The sequence below is a fragment of the Passer domesticus genome, chromosome 7 (assembly GCF_036417665.1).
Source record: "Passer domesticus isolate bPasDom1 chromosome 7, bPasDom1.hap1, whole genome shotgun sequence".
Taxonomy (NCBI): domain Eukaryota; kingdom Metazoa; phylum Chordata; class Aves; order Passeriformes; family Passeridae; genus Passer; species Passer domesticus.
The window spans coordinates 18,993,950-19,011,672 of NC_087480.1; the positions used below are offsets into that span (position 1 = coordinate 18,993,950).

Sequence of the window (17,723 nt, forward strand, 5' to 3'; positions counted from 1 at the left end):
GGGACCAATGGGCGCGGCGGCCCCGCCCCGTGCGGGCGCGGGGCGTGGCGGCCTCTCCCGGCGCGGTGGGAGCGACCGGCGCGGCCCGAGCGGCACCGGCACCGGGTGAGCGGTGGCGCGGGGCCCCTCCCGTCCCCTTCCCTCCCTTCCCGTCCGCTCCCGTCCCCTCTCCAGCCCTTCCCTTCTGCTGTCTCCCCGTCGGCTCCCGGCAAGCCCGCAGAGCCGGGGCTGCCCTGCCCCGGTGGCCCGGCCCTGCCGCGTCCCCTCCCGGTGCGGAGCCGCCCGGCCGAGGGTGTTCCTGCCCGCGCCCCGCGCCCCCTCCCTGGTGGATTCCCACGGCAACGCCCCTCCCGGGCGCAGGGTTTCCATGGCGACGGCGGCCGCCGCCCCCCGTGCCGGTGCCGCCGCCGCCCTGGCGCTGACAGAGCGCTCTCCCCGTTCCCTCTCCCGCAGCCGCCGGCCCAGCCCAGCCCAGCCCGGCCCCGCGGGGCCCCGATGATGCTGGGCGCGCGGGCGGCGGAGGAGCAGCAGCAGCGCCCGAACGCGCGGCGGCCGCTGCCGCCCCAGTGACGGCCCCGCCATGTCGGTGATGGTGGCGAGGAAGAAGGTGGTTCGGAAATGGGAGAAGCTGCCGGGCAGGAACACCTTCTGCTGCGACGGCCGTATCATGATGGCCCGGCAGAAGGGCATCTTCTACCTGACTCTCTTCCTCATCCTCGGCACCTGCGCCCTCTTCTTCGCCTTCGAGTGAGTTCCCCCGGGACCCCACGGGGGTGGCGTGGGGATGGGCATGGGCCCGTGTGCCCGGGGCCTCCGGGAGAGGGAGGGGAGCCTGGCACGGCGCAGCCTGGCCGAGTGTGGCTCTCCCTGTCCAGATCTGCTGCCTCGCCCTCAGCAGACTGACCCTGGAGGTTTTGAGGGGAATGGGCCCTGCCGGAGCCCTGCCGGGGGGTGACACTGCCCCGGTTCCCCGTGGGTCACCTTCTGTCTGCGACTTGGCAGTCTCTTGTCCCGAGTGTTCCTGGCTCCAGGACAGCCGGAGTGCCAGGGTACTGCTGCTGCAGCCCTGGGGCACAGCCTGTGTCCCTACCCACAGGGGACGTGCAGCCCCCACATCAGCCCCACCAGGAGGATTAATAAGGAGTGAGCTCGGGGGTCCTGCCAGTCTGACCTGCCCCCAGCCCCAGGCTGCGCTGCAGCCAAATACCAGCCATGCTGGTATTTGGGAAGGATCTGACCACCCTTTACATCACCTCAGCAGCCTAAAGACCTTCAGCCAAAACCTTTGATCCTGATGACAAAGAGGGGTCTGTCCTCTCCCCTCAGCTCTCCCTGGGAGCTGGGCTGAGGAGTGGGGTGGCCCTAGACTAATTTTAAAATCAAAAAAGTCAAGCAAAAAGGGAAAAGCTTATGTTTGTCTGGGCTGATGCTGTGGGAGGGGGCAGGACACCCCGGTTGGCTGGCTAGAGGATGAACTTGGATCAGCTATACAACTGAAAAACTTCCCTTCCTCGGTCTCCATGGGCATGTTTGTGTTCTGGGGCAGCAGACAGGCTGAAACAGGGTCGGATAATACAAAAGGTTGCAGAGCCAAGAAGAATGAGTGGAAGGACCTGCTCGCTGGCTAAGCCCTAGCTATTCCTGCAGTTCCAAAAAGCCCTCGGCCCAGATGCTGTCCTTTTCAGCATCATTCCTAAGCCAGGGAACTTGTTTCTGCATTCCCTAGCCCAGCATGTCTCTCCCTAGTTCCCTGCCCAAATTATCCCTGGCTCAGTCTGAATTCTGAGGTACCAAGTGACAACACTCTTGGTTTGATGTTTGGGTTTTTTTCCATCTGAAAAACGGGGCTGAGCCTTCCTGCCTTACAGGAAGAACTAATAAGTGTTGCTGCTCCAGAAACACTCATTGCTGCACCAGAAACACTGATTTGAGGTTTAATTGCTCTGGTTCCCTGTGGATCCTGTCCGTAGCAGGAGAGTGAACCACATCCCGCTCTGCCGTGGTTGCGCTAAGGCAGAGTGAGCCAGGGCTGTTTTCCAGACCTAGGCTGTGGTTAGTCAGGAATGTGACTGGAAATTCCTTGAGAAGCCCCTTTCCATGCTCTGGCAGGCAGAGGCCTGTGGAGGAGTCGCTTGCACCAAGACATTGAGGCCATGCCTAGACCTGGAGGGTGGACTCTGCAGGGAGAATGCTGCTGGGGACAGGATCACCTCTGAATTTTAGTTAAATCATCTGAGGGAGATAAGGAAAAGTTTGGGAAAATCCAAATACACATTTGATTCTTTCAGTGCAGAACACCTCAGTATTTTTTTGTTTGGAAGAGAGTGGGGTTTTTTAAACTTTTGGGGAGATTTTTGAATTTGGGATAGGGATGAAATGTTGCCTGTTGGGGAGCTGGAAACATTCCCCAAGGTCTCTATTTCACTGATCAGGCTGAGATAAGCAGCTTGGCTGCTCAGGAGCCCTGCCTGCCCTGCACGTGTAGGGAGCTCTGGGTGAGGATCTCAGCCTCGATCTTTCACTGTGTTGTCCGTTTGTCTCAGTGTTTGGCAGATTCTTTAGTGTTTGCATGGAAATTCGTGGTTTCCCCCTTAAAGTTGGTGTCTGGATCTGGAGTGCGGTGGGCGGAGGAGCCCTTCCCTCGCTGCCCGCTCACTGCAGGCTGTGCCGTGCTGCCTGCTCCATTCAGCTGAATCACTTGCGCAGTCACACCTTGTCTGAGCACGGCTCGGGGTGCCTGGAGCCAGGATCTGTCTGGCTGCTCGCCCTGCGCCGGGCTGGGCTCGGTCCCGGCGCTCCGGGCTGCGCTGGCTCCGCTCGCAGCTGCGGCCGGTGGGGACCGGCACCCAGGGCAGCAGAAAAGCCACAGCCCTTCCTTCCCAGCCCTGGGCGAGGGCCGCGCTCGCGGGGCTGCTGCTGGTGCTGCTTTTTCCTCAAGTTTCTCCAGTGCTGCCGGCTGCTCCACGGTGTCCACAGGCGAGCGGGCTGAGGCGCCTCAGCCCTGTGGGTGGGAATTTCTGTGTGTTCACCCCCAAACCGCAGCGCTGTGTTCTGGGACTGGAGAAATCTCTCCAGCCTGGAGCAAACAGGAGCCAGAGGCTAACAGAACTCAGTGCTGTACCTGGGATCCGACTCCTCCCTCTTAGATAAGGCAGAGGGACGGAGCTGTGCTGGCTCCGGGAAGGGCTCTGCAGCGAGCACTGGAGTCCTCTGCCCAAGGGCACCTCTCTCACCCGCTGCTTGGGGCTGCTCCCTGCAGAGTCGAACACCTGTGTTTAACTGGGTCTGCTCCATAACATGTCCCATAAAATACAGTTTCACATCCTCTTGGCATTATTTCAGACTTCTAATGGTATGTCAGCCCTGTGGTTGGGCACTTAGCTGCTGTCTGCTTGAGGTGTTCCAGCATGAGGAGACCAGATAAAGCACTTGTAAAAAATCCCTTTAGGAACTGGGATGATGGGATGCAGTGCCTGCTCTCAGGCTGGGAGTTCCCTTTGCAGTTCCTGTCTCTCCTGAAGTGACTTCCACGCTCAGCTGAAGGGAATGGGATTTCTTTTGTCTCTGGCTTTTCAGCACAAAACATGACATCTGTAGATGTTAGAGGCACGATACCACCAGCAACACCAGCTCCTCATGGGAAGGAGCTGCTCTTGGATTTTCCAATGCCCAGGCATGATTGTCACTTTGTTTTTCCTACTTTTTTAGCTTTGTAGAGATGAAAATGTCTTTGTTTTCTGATGAGTTGAAAACACCTACACTGCCCTTTTTTAGTTTTGATTTCCAAAGCCCAGAGACCCAAGACTCACAGAGGGGCCTCTGAGCTGGTATTACCTCTGGTTAGATCTGTGTCAAGCATGGTCAAAACTTACACGTGAGTTAATTCATGCTTTTTAATGATTGAAATATCTCTCAATAGAAGTGAACTTTTTGGTGTCTGAAGTTCAGCTTGTTTTGTTCATGTTTCTGGGGGAGGTGGCCACTCCTGGGGTTTGGATTGATTGTTTTTTCATATGTGGGCTCCTTTTCAGGAGATGACTTTGCCCTCTCTGCAGCCTCCACATCCTCTGTGGCACCCCCATTCCTGGGTGGATCTTGGGGTGATTCGTCTGTGCAGAGATTTGAGATTTTAGCTGGGAAAGGAGCAATGACGTCAGCATAACACACCTGTCTTCTGCTTCATTTGTGTCAGAAACACATGGTGTGTGCTGACAGTTGATGTGTCACTGCGGGCAGGTGGGAAAAGGCCCCAGGGAGAGCTCCAGCCCTGCCTGGTGCTGCTGGGAAGGGCCTGGCCACAGAGTTGTGGTGTGGCCGGGCTTCAGAGCAGCTGCTCCACGCTTACTGCAAAGACAGTGGCTGCTGGACACCATCCTTTCCCTGGTGTGAGCACCCAGCACAGCCAGGCTGAAGTGCCTGCTGAGGGTCAGGCACTGGGGAAAGATACAGCTCTGCTGGCACCCAGACCAGGCACATGATGTGGCTGTGCTGTAGCTGAGGAAGGTGAAACAGGTGATTTGCAGGTGAGATGTGGGTGAGTGATACTACGGAGCTTGTGTTGAGCCCTGGTGGGCCTGCCTGGGAGATGTGCTGTCCTGTGGCTGTGGCTGCAGTCCCTGTGGCTTTCCCCTTCCTCCAGAGCTTTGCTCAATGTGCTGATTACAACAGGCCTTCCCAAGCTGGTGCAGAATAACCAGCCAAGCATCGTAACTCATGGCACCTCCCAGCTGCTTCTCCCCCTGCTCCCCATTCCAATGATCCCTTTGTTCAGCCTTCCTGCCCCAGCCCACCCCGCTGTGACCATGAGTTGTGATAGTGCTGTTATTGTCTGCTTTTTGGTGGCAAAATGCTCCAGAGCACAGAAATGGTGCTGGGAATGGGGGAGCAGCATCCTCACATGCCAACAGAGCATCTCTGTTGGCTTTGAGCTCTCCCAAACAAAAGATCTTTAAATGTCTGTTCCTGAGCAGTGAAATTCTCTTAGAGACAAGGCGTAGACTGAAGATACCCCAGTGCTAGTGAGTACCTGAGTACCAAGTCAGGACCTTGTGTGGCTGCTTTCCCTGCTGTGGACGTGTTCCCTGGAAGTCACCTGAAGAGCGAGGGCCCATCAGCACAGGGAGGGTGGGAGGCACATGGTGGGCTCCACACTGGGCTCCACGCTGGGCCTGGCGATGCAGTTTCACCATGGTGGGAGCTCCTCTGGCTCTTACCTCTGCCCTCACCTGCAAGGGGCCACAGATGCCAGCCCAGCTAAGGGAAGCTAAGCTAAGCCTGTGTGGAAGCAGGAGGGCTGTGGTGCAGCTTTAACACAGCTCGTGGATCCATATTTAAACCCACAATACGTTCATGTTGTCACAGCAGTTCCAAAAGCTGTTGTATCAGCTGGACAAGGGTCAGGCTGCAGCCCTTTGGGGCAGGCAGTGTCCAGCTTTTAAAGGAATAATCACAGAATCGTTTAGGATGGAAAAGACCCCCAAGCCCGTCAAGTCCTGTGACTGGTGACCACCTTGTCAACCAGACCAGAGCACTGAGTGCACTGGAACAACATCCAGTTGTTCCTTGGACACTTCCAGGGATGGGTAGTCCACAACCTCCCTGGGCAGCCCCTTCTGAGGCCTGACAGCCCTTTCCATGGAGAACCTTCTCCTGATGTCCAACCTCAGCCTCCCCTGGCACAGCTTGAGGCTGTGTCCTCTTGTCCTGTCACTGATTGCCTGGGAGAAGAGGCTGACCTGCACCCAAATCCATGTTCCATCTCCCTAACCCCATATTTCTACCCCAGGTGGGCTCCAAGGTTTTTGTTTACTTGCTGACTGACTCGCAGCTGTCCCTGGACTTTGCCCTTGCAAAGGGAATGCAAAGTTATCTTGGGCTTCCTGAAGACGATAAGCTTGGCCCTCTGTGGGCAGGGCTGAGCACAGGGATGTTGTTTTGGGGAACGGCAGAGTGTGCAGTGTCTGAAATTAAGGATGTTGGTTTAAGGCCCAGACCCTTTGTGTTGCTGTGGGCTTCTGGTGTTGCAGCTGTGACTGAAGTGTGCTGTAGCTTCAGTGTGCAGGCCTTCTGTCCCTGTCACACGTGGGGAACAGCGCTGGAGTCAGGCAATGGCCCAGGAAATGTTCCTGCAGTGGGCCTGCGGAGCCTGGTGCTGCCAGCTGGAGCTGGAAACTGCTTTGTGTTTGGGGAATCTGTGGTGGGAATGCCATCCAGAATTAAATAGGGCTGTGAAGGCAATGGAAGTTGCCTTGCTTGGGATGGCAGCCCCCCAGGGAGGACAATCCCTGGCCCCTCACTGCAGTAGCCTGATGCTCCCATGGAGAGTAACAGTGGAACAGCAGGAGTCTGGGTTGGATCCATCCCTCACCAGCTGGGATAAAGGGTGGATCCTAGAAAGCTGAGTGCCTGAAAGCCTGGGTGCCCAGCTGCATCAGGAGGCTGGGAGGGATGTGTGCAAGGAGTGGTGAGACATGACACAAGTGGTGGGATTTAGTGGGGTTTCCCTTAAATGATAGCAAAGCTCCATAGGAACTTCACCCCAACATCAGTAGGGTTCTCTGAAAGAATCAGGGTAGAATACGGGTTTTTTCAGGCCAGAATGTCTCTAAAACATGACTTCTGCCCAGGCCTCCCACACGGCTAGGGCTGCAGCACCTCTGGGAACATGGCTGTGGGTGTCCAGGAGCAACACGGCCATGGTGACATGAGTCCCATGCTCCCTTTGCATCTCGTCTATCAGGGGTATCAGCACCATAAACTCCTCGTTGGGCCTTGCTGTATCTATAGAGCAAACAAACCTTGTTCCCTTTTGAGCTGGGGGAGTCTTGAAGCAGGGCCCTTTCTGATTTATTTGGAGTGTTCTGGTCTGTTGTCTCAGCAAAGCCAAAGGAAGCCAAATGTCTTGTTGCATGGGGATGTTGCACTTCACAGGAATCCATTCCTAAGAAGCACAGGATGTGCTTAATCCCAATAATTTCTGTGGTGCAGGAAGCTCCTGCTCTTTAGGAGTTAGCCAGACATTCCCAGCATCCCCACAGGCTTCCATACCTTCCAGCACTCCAGGTGTGGGGTCCCTGACCAGGTCTTGGGTACTTCTCCCAGTGGTCTGGCCCATCCCTTGACAACAGGAATGTAATGGACAAGGTCTCTCCAGCTGCCTGGTTGTGTTTCTGGCATTGCTTAAAATGGGAGCTGAAAACAGAACAAATGCTGGGAAATATCTGTGTCTAGCTGGTGGAAAACGTGGAGATGCTGTGATGGTGCCTGGTTGTGGGAGCTGCCCTGTAGTGGCGGGGTGTATTGAACAGCTTCTCTGCTCCAGATCTAAGCAGCGCTGTGGAGTGCCTGGGCTCTGGTGCTGTGCCAGGCAATGAGACTCTGGCCCATCGTCTCCTGCCCCGTGTCCACAGGTGCCGGTACCTGGCGGTCCAGCTATCCCCGGCCATCCCCGTGTTTGCAGCAGTTCTCTTCCTCTTTGCCATGGCCACGCTGCTGAGGACGAGCTTCAGCGACCCCGGCGTGATCCCGAGGGCCCTGCCCGACGAGGCGGCCTTCATTGAGATGGAGATTGGTGAGTGTGAAGTGGCCAAGCTGGTGAGGGCTGGAAAAGCCTCCCTATTTATGGCATATTTCTAGGTTACAGTCCCTGCAGAGCTTATCTTCCTGGCTGGACCTCCAAAAGTGAGGATTGTCCCAGTCTGCTGGCTCACTGTACTTGGCCGAGTTTCAAGAAGGCAGCACAATGTACCTGCATCCCTCTCTGGGAGCTGTTTCACCTGCTGCTTTATCTCCCATACCTGTGTACATACAAACTCAGTTTGTGCAGAAAGCTTGGAGTGGTCCTCTTGATCCTTCAGGAAGAGAGGAGGTTTGGTGGATGCAGGTGATAACACCCAGCCCACTCTCAACATGCCCATAAAGCTCTGGCATCCCTTTTCCTGCCTCCAAGCTGCCAGGTTGGCTCTGGCCTGTGTGAGCAGAGCTGCAGCCTCCAGCTCCGGAGCCAGCGGGCTCCAATCCCACTGGTAGGAAACACAGGGAAGTGAGTTGTCGTTTGAGGCCTGTCATGTTGTAGCAGCAGCTCCGATCTGTGCCTGGTTCTCTCTGGCAGAGGCCACCAACGGGACTGTGCCGCAGGGTCAGCGCCCGCCCCCGCGCATCAAGAACTTCCAGATCAACAACCAGATTGTGAAGCTCAAGTACTGCTACACGTGCAAGATCTTCCGGCCGCCCCGCGCCTCGCACTGCAGCATCTGCGACAACTGCGTGGGTGAGTGGTGCTGGGGCCTGGCCTGGCCTGCTCCTCACAGAGAGCCTCGGGACAGGGACAGACCTGTGCCCAGGCTTGTGCTGGGCAGCTCTAGGCTGCTGGAATGTCCAGGCTGCCTCGTCTTGTGCTTGAGGTTTGCTCAGAGCCTGGAGCCAGGTGCTTTCTCTTTGTAAGGACTTTGTCGATAACTGAGTCCAGCTGCTCTGTGTACATGTGCAGCCCATTTTTGAGTCCCACTGGACTCTGGCCTTGTAGGACTGGAGGGTTCCAGTGGAGAGTTGTGTCTCAGGTGACAGCAACTCCTTCACCAGCACAGAGATTGTGTCATTCCCTGGGGTGCCCTGGTTGTTGTCTTCCTTCTGTGTATGTAACTGGCTCATGTTCAGCATCACTGCTCCAGGCAGAAATCCTGTCCTTTTGGACCCCTTTCCTCCTCTTCAGACTCACAGCCTTTGAGTGTTTATGTAGTTTCCTGAACCTTCTCCTGATTATTCCAGGGTAAGAACATGGGGACTCCCAGGCCTTCATCTAACCCATGTGCTGTGGCTGTTGTACCCCAGGGAGAGAAGACACATGAGGGGTCAAGCCCAAATTCTATCTTAATGTGCAAAATGACTAATCACAAAACAATTTTAGACTTTCTGACCTCCTGAAAGGAGGCCAGGATATGGGGTTCTGACTGAGCAGAGGGTTGAACTTGGCAGTTTATGTCAGCCTGGGGGATTTTTGGAGTGGGAGCACAGGGGCAAGGATCTAGAGGTGGGCAGGGCCATGCCAGGGCAGTGCTAATTTTCATCTTGGCTTCCCCAGAGCGCTTTGACCATCACTGTCCCTGGGTGGGCAACTGCGTGGGAAAGAGGAACTACCGCTACTTCTACCTCTTCATCCTCTCGCTCTCCCTCCTCACCATCTACATCTTCACCTTCAACATCGTCTACGTAGCACTGAGTGAGTCTGCCTGGAAAACTGAGAGCTGGGAGGGAGGGAGGGAGGGAGGGAGTGGGGCTACAGATGGTGGTGTGAAACCAGACTTAGGGAGTGGCAAAGGGAGCTGGACTCAGTGGGATGTTCCAGGTGAAAAAAAATCTCGCTTTTTGTATTGCAGAATCTCTGAAGATTGGGTTTCTGAACACATTGAAGGAAACGCCAGGGACATATCCTTCCATGGTCACAAGGGCTTAACTTCTCCACAAATGGGGGTTAGTGGGAGCTGCATTGTGGAGTGGCTGCTTAGGCCACTCTGAGTCTTTCCAAGCATTTTCCCTGGCTGACAATGTGGGGAGCAGTTTCTTGGCTTTTGGGAGGAGAATAAAACAGAAAACAGTGGCTAGGAGAGGAAGATAAGTTGGTGTTTGTGGGGGCCGTAACACGTGGGCTGGGCCTGCTCTTGGGCCGTTCCCAGTCCTTAACTGTTCTCACTGTACTGGAGGTGCTCATCTGTTTCTTCACGCTGTGGTCGGTGGTGGGGTTAACTGGGTTCCACACCTTCCTGGTGGCACTGAATCAGACAACCAACGAAGACGTAAGTAGAGCCTTCCTCTGAGCTGTCGCCGTTTCTCAGTGTGTCAAGGCTGTGCACAACACAGGGGTCTGGGGGCTGGGGCAGGGTGACCTTGGAGTAAACCTGAGCTTATGCCCAACTATTTCAGATTAAGGGGTCCTGGACTGGGAAGAACCGTGTGCAGAATCCCTACAGCCACGGCAACATAGTGAAGAACTGCTGCGAGGTGCTCTGCGGGCCCCTGCCCCCCAGGTGAGCTCTTGAGGGGCAGCCTTGACCTTTGTTTTCTACCAGCACTTCTGCTGGGAAGAGAGGTGGGATCTGGGGAGACTTGGGTCTCTGATGGCATGGCTGTGTTCTTGCAGTGTCCTGGACAGACGGGGCATCCTGCAGCAGGAGGAGAGCACAGCTCAGGAGGGGTTGTGCCCGCGGGGACCCGGCACGCAGGAGCCCCTGGCCACGCAGGGCCCTGGGCAGGCCCAGGAGGGTGGCATGAAGCAGCAGGACGGCAGCATTCCTCCCCCCAGTGCTGTGAGTGATCCCCCTGGGAGCTGGGTGGGCTCTGGGACAGTGGAAGAAAGCTGAGAGTATGACTTAGGAAGGACAAAACTACATGGGGTCCATGTGAGAGGCTGCTGCTGAAAAGCTTGTTTGCTCTGACCCTGGAAACCAGCACCTTGGTTTCCTTGGATTTCCTCAAAGGAGGTCACAGCTGGCTGTGGTTTTGGAGATCAGTCCTGCCATGAGAGCACTCAGGAGCTGTTGCCCATGGAGCTCGGCAGGGCTGGAGAAGGCTGAGAGGTTGCAGACATCTTGTTCTGGTGCTGAGTGTGCGCTGCAGGGCTGTCCCTGGGATCTCCATCTGTGGAGAAAGCTGTTGTGGCCCTGAGCAGCCTGCTGTGTGTTTGAAATTAGTCCTGCATTAAGGACATAGTTTGACAGAAGACCTCCAGAGTGCCCTTCCCACCTAAATTATTCCATTAACGTGGTGGGAAATGGCTTGGCTTGCTCCTGCTTGGGCATGAGCTGCCCTTCTCTGGTGGACACAGTCCAAGACACCTTCTGCTGGAGCAGTCCAGTGCTCCAGCCCTTCCTGAAGCTGCTGTTCTGCCTGTTGGGAGGCCCCTGGTTTTGGTTTCTCCTTTTCCCAAGCCCAGCTGAGACCGCTGCCAGTAGAGCTGGAGGTGATAGCAGAGCGGCGGGCACTGTGTGCTCGGGCTCTGCGCTGGGGGTGTCACTGCAGGTCACTCTGTCCCCTCTCTCCAGGTCCCTGCGCCGTCTGTGAGCGACCCCGAGATGCCAGAGGAGAAGCAGCGAACGCCTGGGGAGCTCCCGGTGCCCTCCCTGGACGCTGGGCGAGCGGAGCACTAGCATCTGCTTGGAAGGGAGAACTTTGTTGTTTTGTCTAATCAAAGCTGGAAGTGGTGGAGGAGAGGAGAAGGGCTGGATGGCAGGCACCTGATTCCCCATGGCCATTTTGCTTTAGTCATTACTCGCCGCGGTGCAGGCAGCGCTGGCCTCGTGCGGTGGTACAGGACAGCGAGCGAGGGTGGCACGCCCTGGTCACCGTGGGGCACTGCCAGCAGACCTGGGCCAGCCTGCGCCCTACTGCTGAGGAATCCCCAAGGAAGGGGAAAGCAATGGTGGCAGCAATGTCCTCTCTCCCCTCCTCCCTCCTTCCTCTAATCTGTTGCGTTGTTTTGTGGTTGGCGTGGCAAGGCTTGTCAGGAAACGTTTTGGTGCCCCAAGGACCCAAACAAGTGGGAAGGAGTTCTGCTGGCAGCAGTTTTTAGGTAGCTGTCTTCCTGTGCTCCTTTCTTGTGTGATGTAACAAGGCAGCAGCTATGAGGGGACCCTCCTTCCCATCCTGCCCTGGTGCTCACACGCTCTGGGCTTCGAGGGAGGGAGAGGGCAGCCAAGGTGGACAGCTGCAGGGAAGGGTCTGCCACTGGCTCCTGGCTGGTGCTGGGGCTGCATTTGTTGCTGGGTGTTTGCACTGAGCCCTCCCCAGCTGTGGCACAGAAGCTCTGCAGAACCTCAGCCCCGATCTGTGTTGTGTCATTGCATTCCCATGTCCCCCCCTTGCCTTGCTCTGCTCTTCTCAGCCATCCTGGACTGGTTTTGGGACCCTTGGATCTTCGCAGGATTGTGCCAGCTGCCCAGGGCTGGGCTTGTGTGTCCTCAACAGAGGAGAGGCTGGGGGGATGGTGGGGGAGCTCTGTGCTGTGGCAGGGCTCCCCCCACTCCACAGTCCCCGTCCTGCACTGGCAGGACCCTCACACCTCTGGGATCCCCGCAGAGGTCGCTGGTGGAGGAGAGGCCATTGGGTGTGTCCCTTGTCACAGTGCTGGGCACTCGCGTTCCTCCCGCAGGTGTGTGATGGCTGCTGGGGGGTGTCCTGCTGGGCCAGTCCCATGCCTGTGCCCGTGATGCTCCTGGCTGGCAGCAAGGGTGTGGTGTGAACGTGGCACCAGCACTGCCCCCTCTCCCGCGGTGAGGGGCCTCTTCTCCCGGGTGAGAGGGCAGAGCTGCCACAGCTGCTCCCAGCTGGAATGTGGCTGGGAAGGAGCCCCGGCTGCCCTGCCATGGCCCTCAGCCAGCCCAGCCGCATCCCGTTCCATCCTCCGGGGGCAGGGCTCCTGTGCCCCACCCCGTGGGAGTTGCCCCAACACGCTACTGACCCAATCTCCAATTCGGTGTGAAAAAGTGTGTATTTTGGCTTTGCTGCTCCCTGTTCCACAGTGTGTGGAGTGCTGCCTGCCAGGACCTGCCTGCACGGGTCAGGGTCTCCAGAAGGAAGGAAGGGGGTTGGGTGAGGATTGGGTGTTCTTTATTTTTTTCTTCTTATTATTTTTTTTTAATTTTAAAACAATGAAGGAAAATTAATTGGTTTGAAAATGGCTGAGCTGTAGCCCCGGCGTTTCTGTGCTGCCCCAAGCCAGCTGCCTCTTTCCCCTTCCCTATGTGTTTCCAGGACTCTCCATCTCACACTTCCAGGGTGTCTTAGCTGTGTTATTTGCATCTTGCTGTCCCCTATAGCAGGTGAGGGGGGGGTCTCTGTGTGTCCATGCAGAGAAGTGACAGTGTCCTGGGCAGGCTTCAGTTGCCTGCAGACAGGGCTTCTGTCCCCAGCTCCCTTCCTGAGCCTGCTGGCAAACCTGAGAAGGGCAGCCAATGCCTGTGGTGTCTTGGCGGGGAGCACAGTGCCCCAGCATGCCCAGAGTCCCTGCCTCGGGGCAGTGGTGCCAGGCAGTGCCATGCAAAATGTCCTGGGGCACCTTGTGCCCACCCTGGCTCTGGGGCAGGGGCTGAGCTGGACTCCAAGGTGCCACCACTGGGGCTCTCCTGTCCCCCACCAGCAGCCATCCCCTCCAATCCAGCCCCCCTATTAGGGCCAGAGTGGAAAGTAGCAGTGCTGGCAGGCTCAGGGAGATTCTGCCATGGAAGGACCCCCCAGCTCAGCCTCCTCCCGGCTGCCATCCAGGGTTTCTGATCCCTCGAAGCAGCCAGAGTCCCGGGGAATGTCCCCTTTGGGCTCTGAGGGCGATGGCAGGGCCTCATTGGTGTCACCATCCTCTGGCTCACTGGCTGCTGGGAGAGGGGCCGTGGCGTTAGTGGTGCTGCTGGGGTACCCAGTCGGGGGTCTCCCGCCCCCTCCCTAGACTCTTACTGTCATAGTCCAGGAGGAGCTCGGCAGCTGTCAGCAGCTTGGCGCGGTGCTGGGGGTCCGTGATGTGCAGTTCGTTCAGGTGGGTCTCCCGGAGCTCTTTGAAATCCTCCAGGGTCTGGTACCCATTCAGCAGGAGGGTGGGGGTGTGTTCCTGGGTGGGGGGCGTGGGTAGGGTGAGCAGGGCTTGGGTGGCTCCCATGGCTCCCCCTGACCCCCAGTGCTGGCCTGTAGCTCCCCCTCAGTGGGTGCATGGGTGGACCCTCTGCATTAGTCAGAAATGCCCCACGTGTCCTCTCTGTGCCCCTGGGTGCTTGGTGGAAGGGCCCATGAGGTGGGGGATAGTGAAGGGGAGAGGGGATGGTTGCACTGCTGGTCCCGTGCTGGGTGCTGCTGTTCCCCCACAGCCCCTGTCCCTCACCTGCAGGTTGATGCGCTCCAGCAGCTCGTGGAGGGTCTTGGGCTTGAGGCGCTTGTTCCGGCTGGAGCTGCGGCTCCTGCGGGCAGGGACCGTCTCCTCAGGGATCACATCCACGTAGATGAACTTGAAGGAGCCCACCCTGTTGTTGAGCAGCCCGGTCCAGGTGCCCACAGGTGGCTTCTCTATGATGGCGATGATATCCCCTTTCTAGGCCAAGGGACATGGGATGGTAGTGGGGACAGCCAGGGAACACCCCCAGCTCAGGGGCTCCCCAGCCACCCTCCCTCCCTCCCCAGGGCCGCAGTGGCCGTGGCTCACCCGCAGCTTCAGGGAGTCCTTGTCATAGGGGCTGGGGGTGAAGTCAGTGTGGACGCGGGCCCGGCCGCAGAAGGGGCCAGTGTAGGCTGGGACAGTCTCCTCCAGCCGCTGGCTGTCCCTGGGATCACCAGGGCTGGGAATGTCGCTGCCTGCAAAGAGGAGGGGGTCAGGATGTGCCCGGCTGGGGACGTGGGGCCAGTGTCCAGCCGGGGCTGGCCTCACCACTGGACATCTGACGTCCGAGGGCTGGGTGCCCGTCCTCCTCCTCCTCCAGCTCCAGGTACGACAAGGGCACCTTGTCATGGCTCTGCTCGTCCACGCTGCTGGCTGGGGACAGGGGGCATGGGGGCCCTTCTGCCTGCACCTCTCCCTGCTGGAGGTACTGGGGTCAGGCCGAGGGAGGGAGAGCTGTCCCCCACTCACCTGTCCATGTCCCCACACCCCCTGCTCACCTTCCCCTCGGCCAGTGCTCTCACAGCCATCCTGCCCATCTTGCGGTTCATGGTGCGGGAGATGACCGCCCGCCACTTCCTGCCCAGCTTCGTCCCGCTGCTCCGTGCAGCCTCCTCAGGACTGGCACTGCTGGGATCATCCTCAGGGATCTGACAGAGGGGTGAAGAGTGAAGGCAGAGCCCTCCATCCTGGGCAGGCCTCAGCAGGGTCACACACTGCTGTGAGATCCCAAATCCCACCAGTGCTGGCACCCTGGGGCTGCTCCATGACACGTGGGCTACTGGTAAGACCAGGATTTTCGGGAAACCAGCCCTGAAAGGGGCTGTTCCCAGGAAAGCAGGATGTGTCAAGGGGTGTTGCTGTCCCGGAGGGGGCTGGGAACTCACATTCTCCTCCAGGTTGAACTCCTCGCTTGACACGGGGGAGCTGACCTTGGACTTGCTGAAGTCCTTGAAGCTGCTGGAACGCTGTAGGGAAAGCTGGGAGCAGGGGCAGAGGTGTGAGGGGGGGAGATGGAAAGGTGGGAGATGAGCTTCTTCCTGCTTTCCCTACCACAGCTCCTCTCTGCCCTTTGGGTTGCTCTGCCCATCCCAAGATGATGCCAGTGCTGGGAAGAGTTTTTTACTCTCTTCCAAGAGCTGCCATGTGTCATCAACCCCCTGGAACTGGGATGTGGAGCTCTTGGTGCCTATGCAGCTGCTTGGCACAGCATTCCCAGAGCAGGGATGCTCTGGTGTGGAGCCTGACACTGCCATGCTGGGAGCAGCCCAGGGCTGTGCCATGATGCCACCCTGGCACATGGGCCAGGACGTGAGGGCACACAGGGCTCTGCATCTCCTCTCAGCACAGGTGGGCAGGCAGTGAATGCATGCTTAGAACCATGTCCCTGCTGCTACCCACAGGGTCAGCTCCAGGACTGAAATCCTGGAGGATTCATCACAAATCCATGTTTTCCACCTGTGAGTGTCACCCCATAGCCCAGAGAGCACACCCCCAGCATCACCAGCTGGCTTGGTGTCACCTCCATGCCTAAGCCATCAAAGCTGGTATTGGATCTAGTCTTGGTACACCTCTCCGTCCCTTACCCCTTTTAGTCTTTCCTGTGCCCCCTGCCTGCCTTCCTCTCCATGGCCTCAGGTGCCTCTCTCACATGGAAGGGTTTCTCCATGCCAGGAACACCCTTGGTGCCAGCACAGCCACCTGGTCCCAGGTGTCCCTCATCCCTGGATGCCAGCACCAGCGTGCTCACACACAGGGGCACAGTGAGCTCGGCTGCCATTGCCAGCATTCGAGCCCCTCAGAGCACACACCACCGTGCTTGCTCTGACACCACCACAACCAGGGATTTCTGTTCTCAAGCAGCTCTGCCAGCTCCTGTTATGGTGGAGGCCTTTCCCAGCCCTGCACAGCCTGGCCCTGTGCTATTCCCTCTTTCTTCTCCTTCTCATCAGCTCCACCAAGCACCCCTGAGCACTTGGTTTGGCCATTGCAGAGGGCTGGCTCACGGTGCCACACCCAGCTGCACACTGACTGTGGCTTCATGCCAGCTCCAGGTGCATCTGTGCAGAGGGAATGCTGCCATTTGCCCTGCTCCCACCCCGGTGCCCGGAATCCACGAGATCCAGGTCCACCGAACCTCCCACGGCTTCACTGCAGAGATAAACCAGCTCTGAGGCAGAAGTGCCCTGGGGCTGGAGGAGCCATGGAGAGCCCGGCAGTGGGATGTGAGTCAGGGGGGCCGGGCTCTCCTGCTGCAGAGCAGGAGGGGGAAGTGAGAGTGGCTGTCGCTGGGCAAGGGCAGGGGATGCCCACTGGGACTGGCCGGGCTCGATGGACCACCCCAGTGCAGGCAGGGGGACTTCACCCAGATTTCCTGTGGGAGCTTGGCAGAACTGCCATGGCAGAATTTGTGCCTGTCATGGGCAGGACCCTGCCACCAGGCACTGCCTCTGCTCCCCGTGGTGACTTGCTGATGTTGATGCCAGCCCAGCAAAGCTTGGCAAGAGCTGAAGTGCCAGCTGGTACGAGACCTGGCAGGGGATGAGGAGCCAGTTTTGGCCTCCACTGGTGACTTCAGCCTCCAGACTTCAGCCACACGGTGGCTGACCATGCCCATGCCACGCAGGGGGCTCTCGAGAGGCCGTGACACTGGCAGCCGGTGCTCCTGCGGCTCGCACCTCGCAGCGGGGCTGCCGGAGGAAGCGGCTGACGCACATGACAGCCCGACCGCAGCACCTTGCTGCGCAAGAGCTGCACGGCCGCCACCGCAGCCATGGCCCCCAGGAAGCGACAGCGGCCGCCCACGCCGGGGAGGCCATGGGGGGTAGGGCACAGCCTCCCCCAGCAGAGCTCCGCGGGTCCCACCGGCACCTGAGCTGGCACCCGTGCCGATCCCGGGGGATGTGCATCCCAGCCACACGTTCCAACAGGATGGAAAGCAGAGTGGGAGGTGGACAAGGCTAGGACCACGCACTGGCGAGGCCACAGTGGCTGGTGGCAGCAGAGACAAGCTGATGGCAGGGCAGCTGCCGCGCTGTCCCAACCCCCGGCACCAGCCCTCCTGCTCAGCATCCCACGGCAGCCCAGGCTCGGACAGCTCGGGATGTGCCGGGACGTGTGAGACGCTGAGGGCACCTGGATGCCGCTAGCACTCACCTTCCTGTGTCCCGGCTCCTTGTCGCCGGCGTTGGAAGGCTTGCGGCGCAGCATGGCGCTGGGGCCGGTGGCGAGGGCTCAGCGTCCGGCGGCGGCGAGCGCGGCCCGTCCGTCCTGTCCCGTCCCGTCCGTTCTGTCCCGTCCCGTCCCGTCCCGTCCCGTCCCGTCCCGTCCCGTCCCGTCCGTCCCGCGGCACCGGCACCGAGCCGGGAGCGCACAGGAAGCCGGCGGTCACATGAGAGGCGCTTGCAGCCGTGCTCGGGGCGGCTGGCGAAGCGCGGGCTGGGGCAGGAGGAAGGAAACCCTCCAGCGAGCTGCCGCCCTGCCCGGGGCCCCTGGGTGGGGACGGTGTCTGCGCCCTGACACTTCTCACAGGGCCGTGCCGCCCCTCGGTGATGCTGCCCGTGCCCTGCCTCCCCTTGGCAGTGCTGCTGCCCCT

General features: G+C 58.7%; 2 protein-coding genes across 6 annotated transcripts; one reads left to right on the forward strand and one right to left on the reverse strand.

The window, feature by feature from the left end:
* On the forward strand, positions 1-12,672 carry ZDHHC9 (zinc finger DHHC-type palmitoyltransferase 9). The gene is made up of 10 exons (XM_064427338.1): positions 1-105; positions 454-747; positions 7,410-7,570; positions 8,111-8,269; positions 9,080-9,217; positions 9,375-9,423; positions 9,689-9,791; positions 9,919-10,022; positions 10,136-10,301; positions 11,037-12,672. The coding sequence occupies exons 2-10, from the start codon at positions 581-583 to the stop codon at positions 11,139-11,141; spliced, it is 1,152 nt and encodes a 383-aa protein (XP_064283408.1). The 5' UTR covers positions 1-105; positions 454-580; the 3' UTR covers positions 11,142-12,672.
* On the reverse strand, positions 12,584-17,454 carry SASH3 (SAM and SH3 domain containing 3). Of its 5 annotated transcripts, none has more exons than XM_064427329.1 (8): positions 17,285-17,454; positions 15,016-15,108; positions 14,629-14,778; positions 14,399-14,546; positions 14,177-14,325; positions 13,859-14,065; positions 13,441-13,591; positions 12,584-13,361 (listed from the first exon to the last, which is right to left on the reverse strand). In XM_064427329.1, exons 1-8 carry the CDS (start codon positions 17,336-17,338, stop codon positions 13,195-13,197), a joined length of 1,119 nt encoding a protein of 372 aa, XP_064283399.1. In that variant the 5' UTR covers positions 17,339-17,454; the 3' UTR covers positions 12,584-13,194. The 5 variants fall into 5 exon arrangements, with proteins under 5 accessions (XP_064283399.1, XP_064283398.1, XP_064283397.1 ...); XM_064427328.1 differs by having other exon boundaries at positions 14,399-14,549; XM_064427327.1 differs by having other exon boundaries at positions 14,629-15,108.
* Between the last annotated feature and the right edge of the window lie 269 nt (positions 17,455-17,723).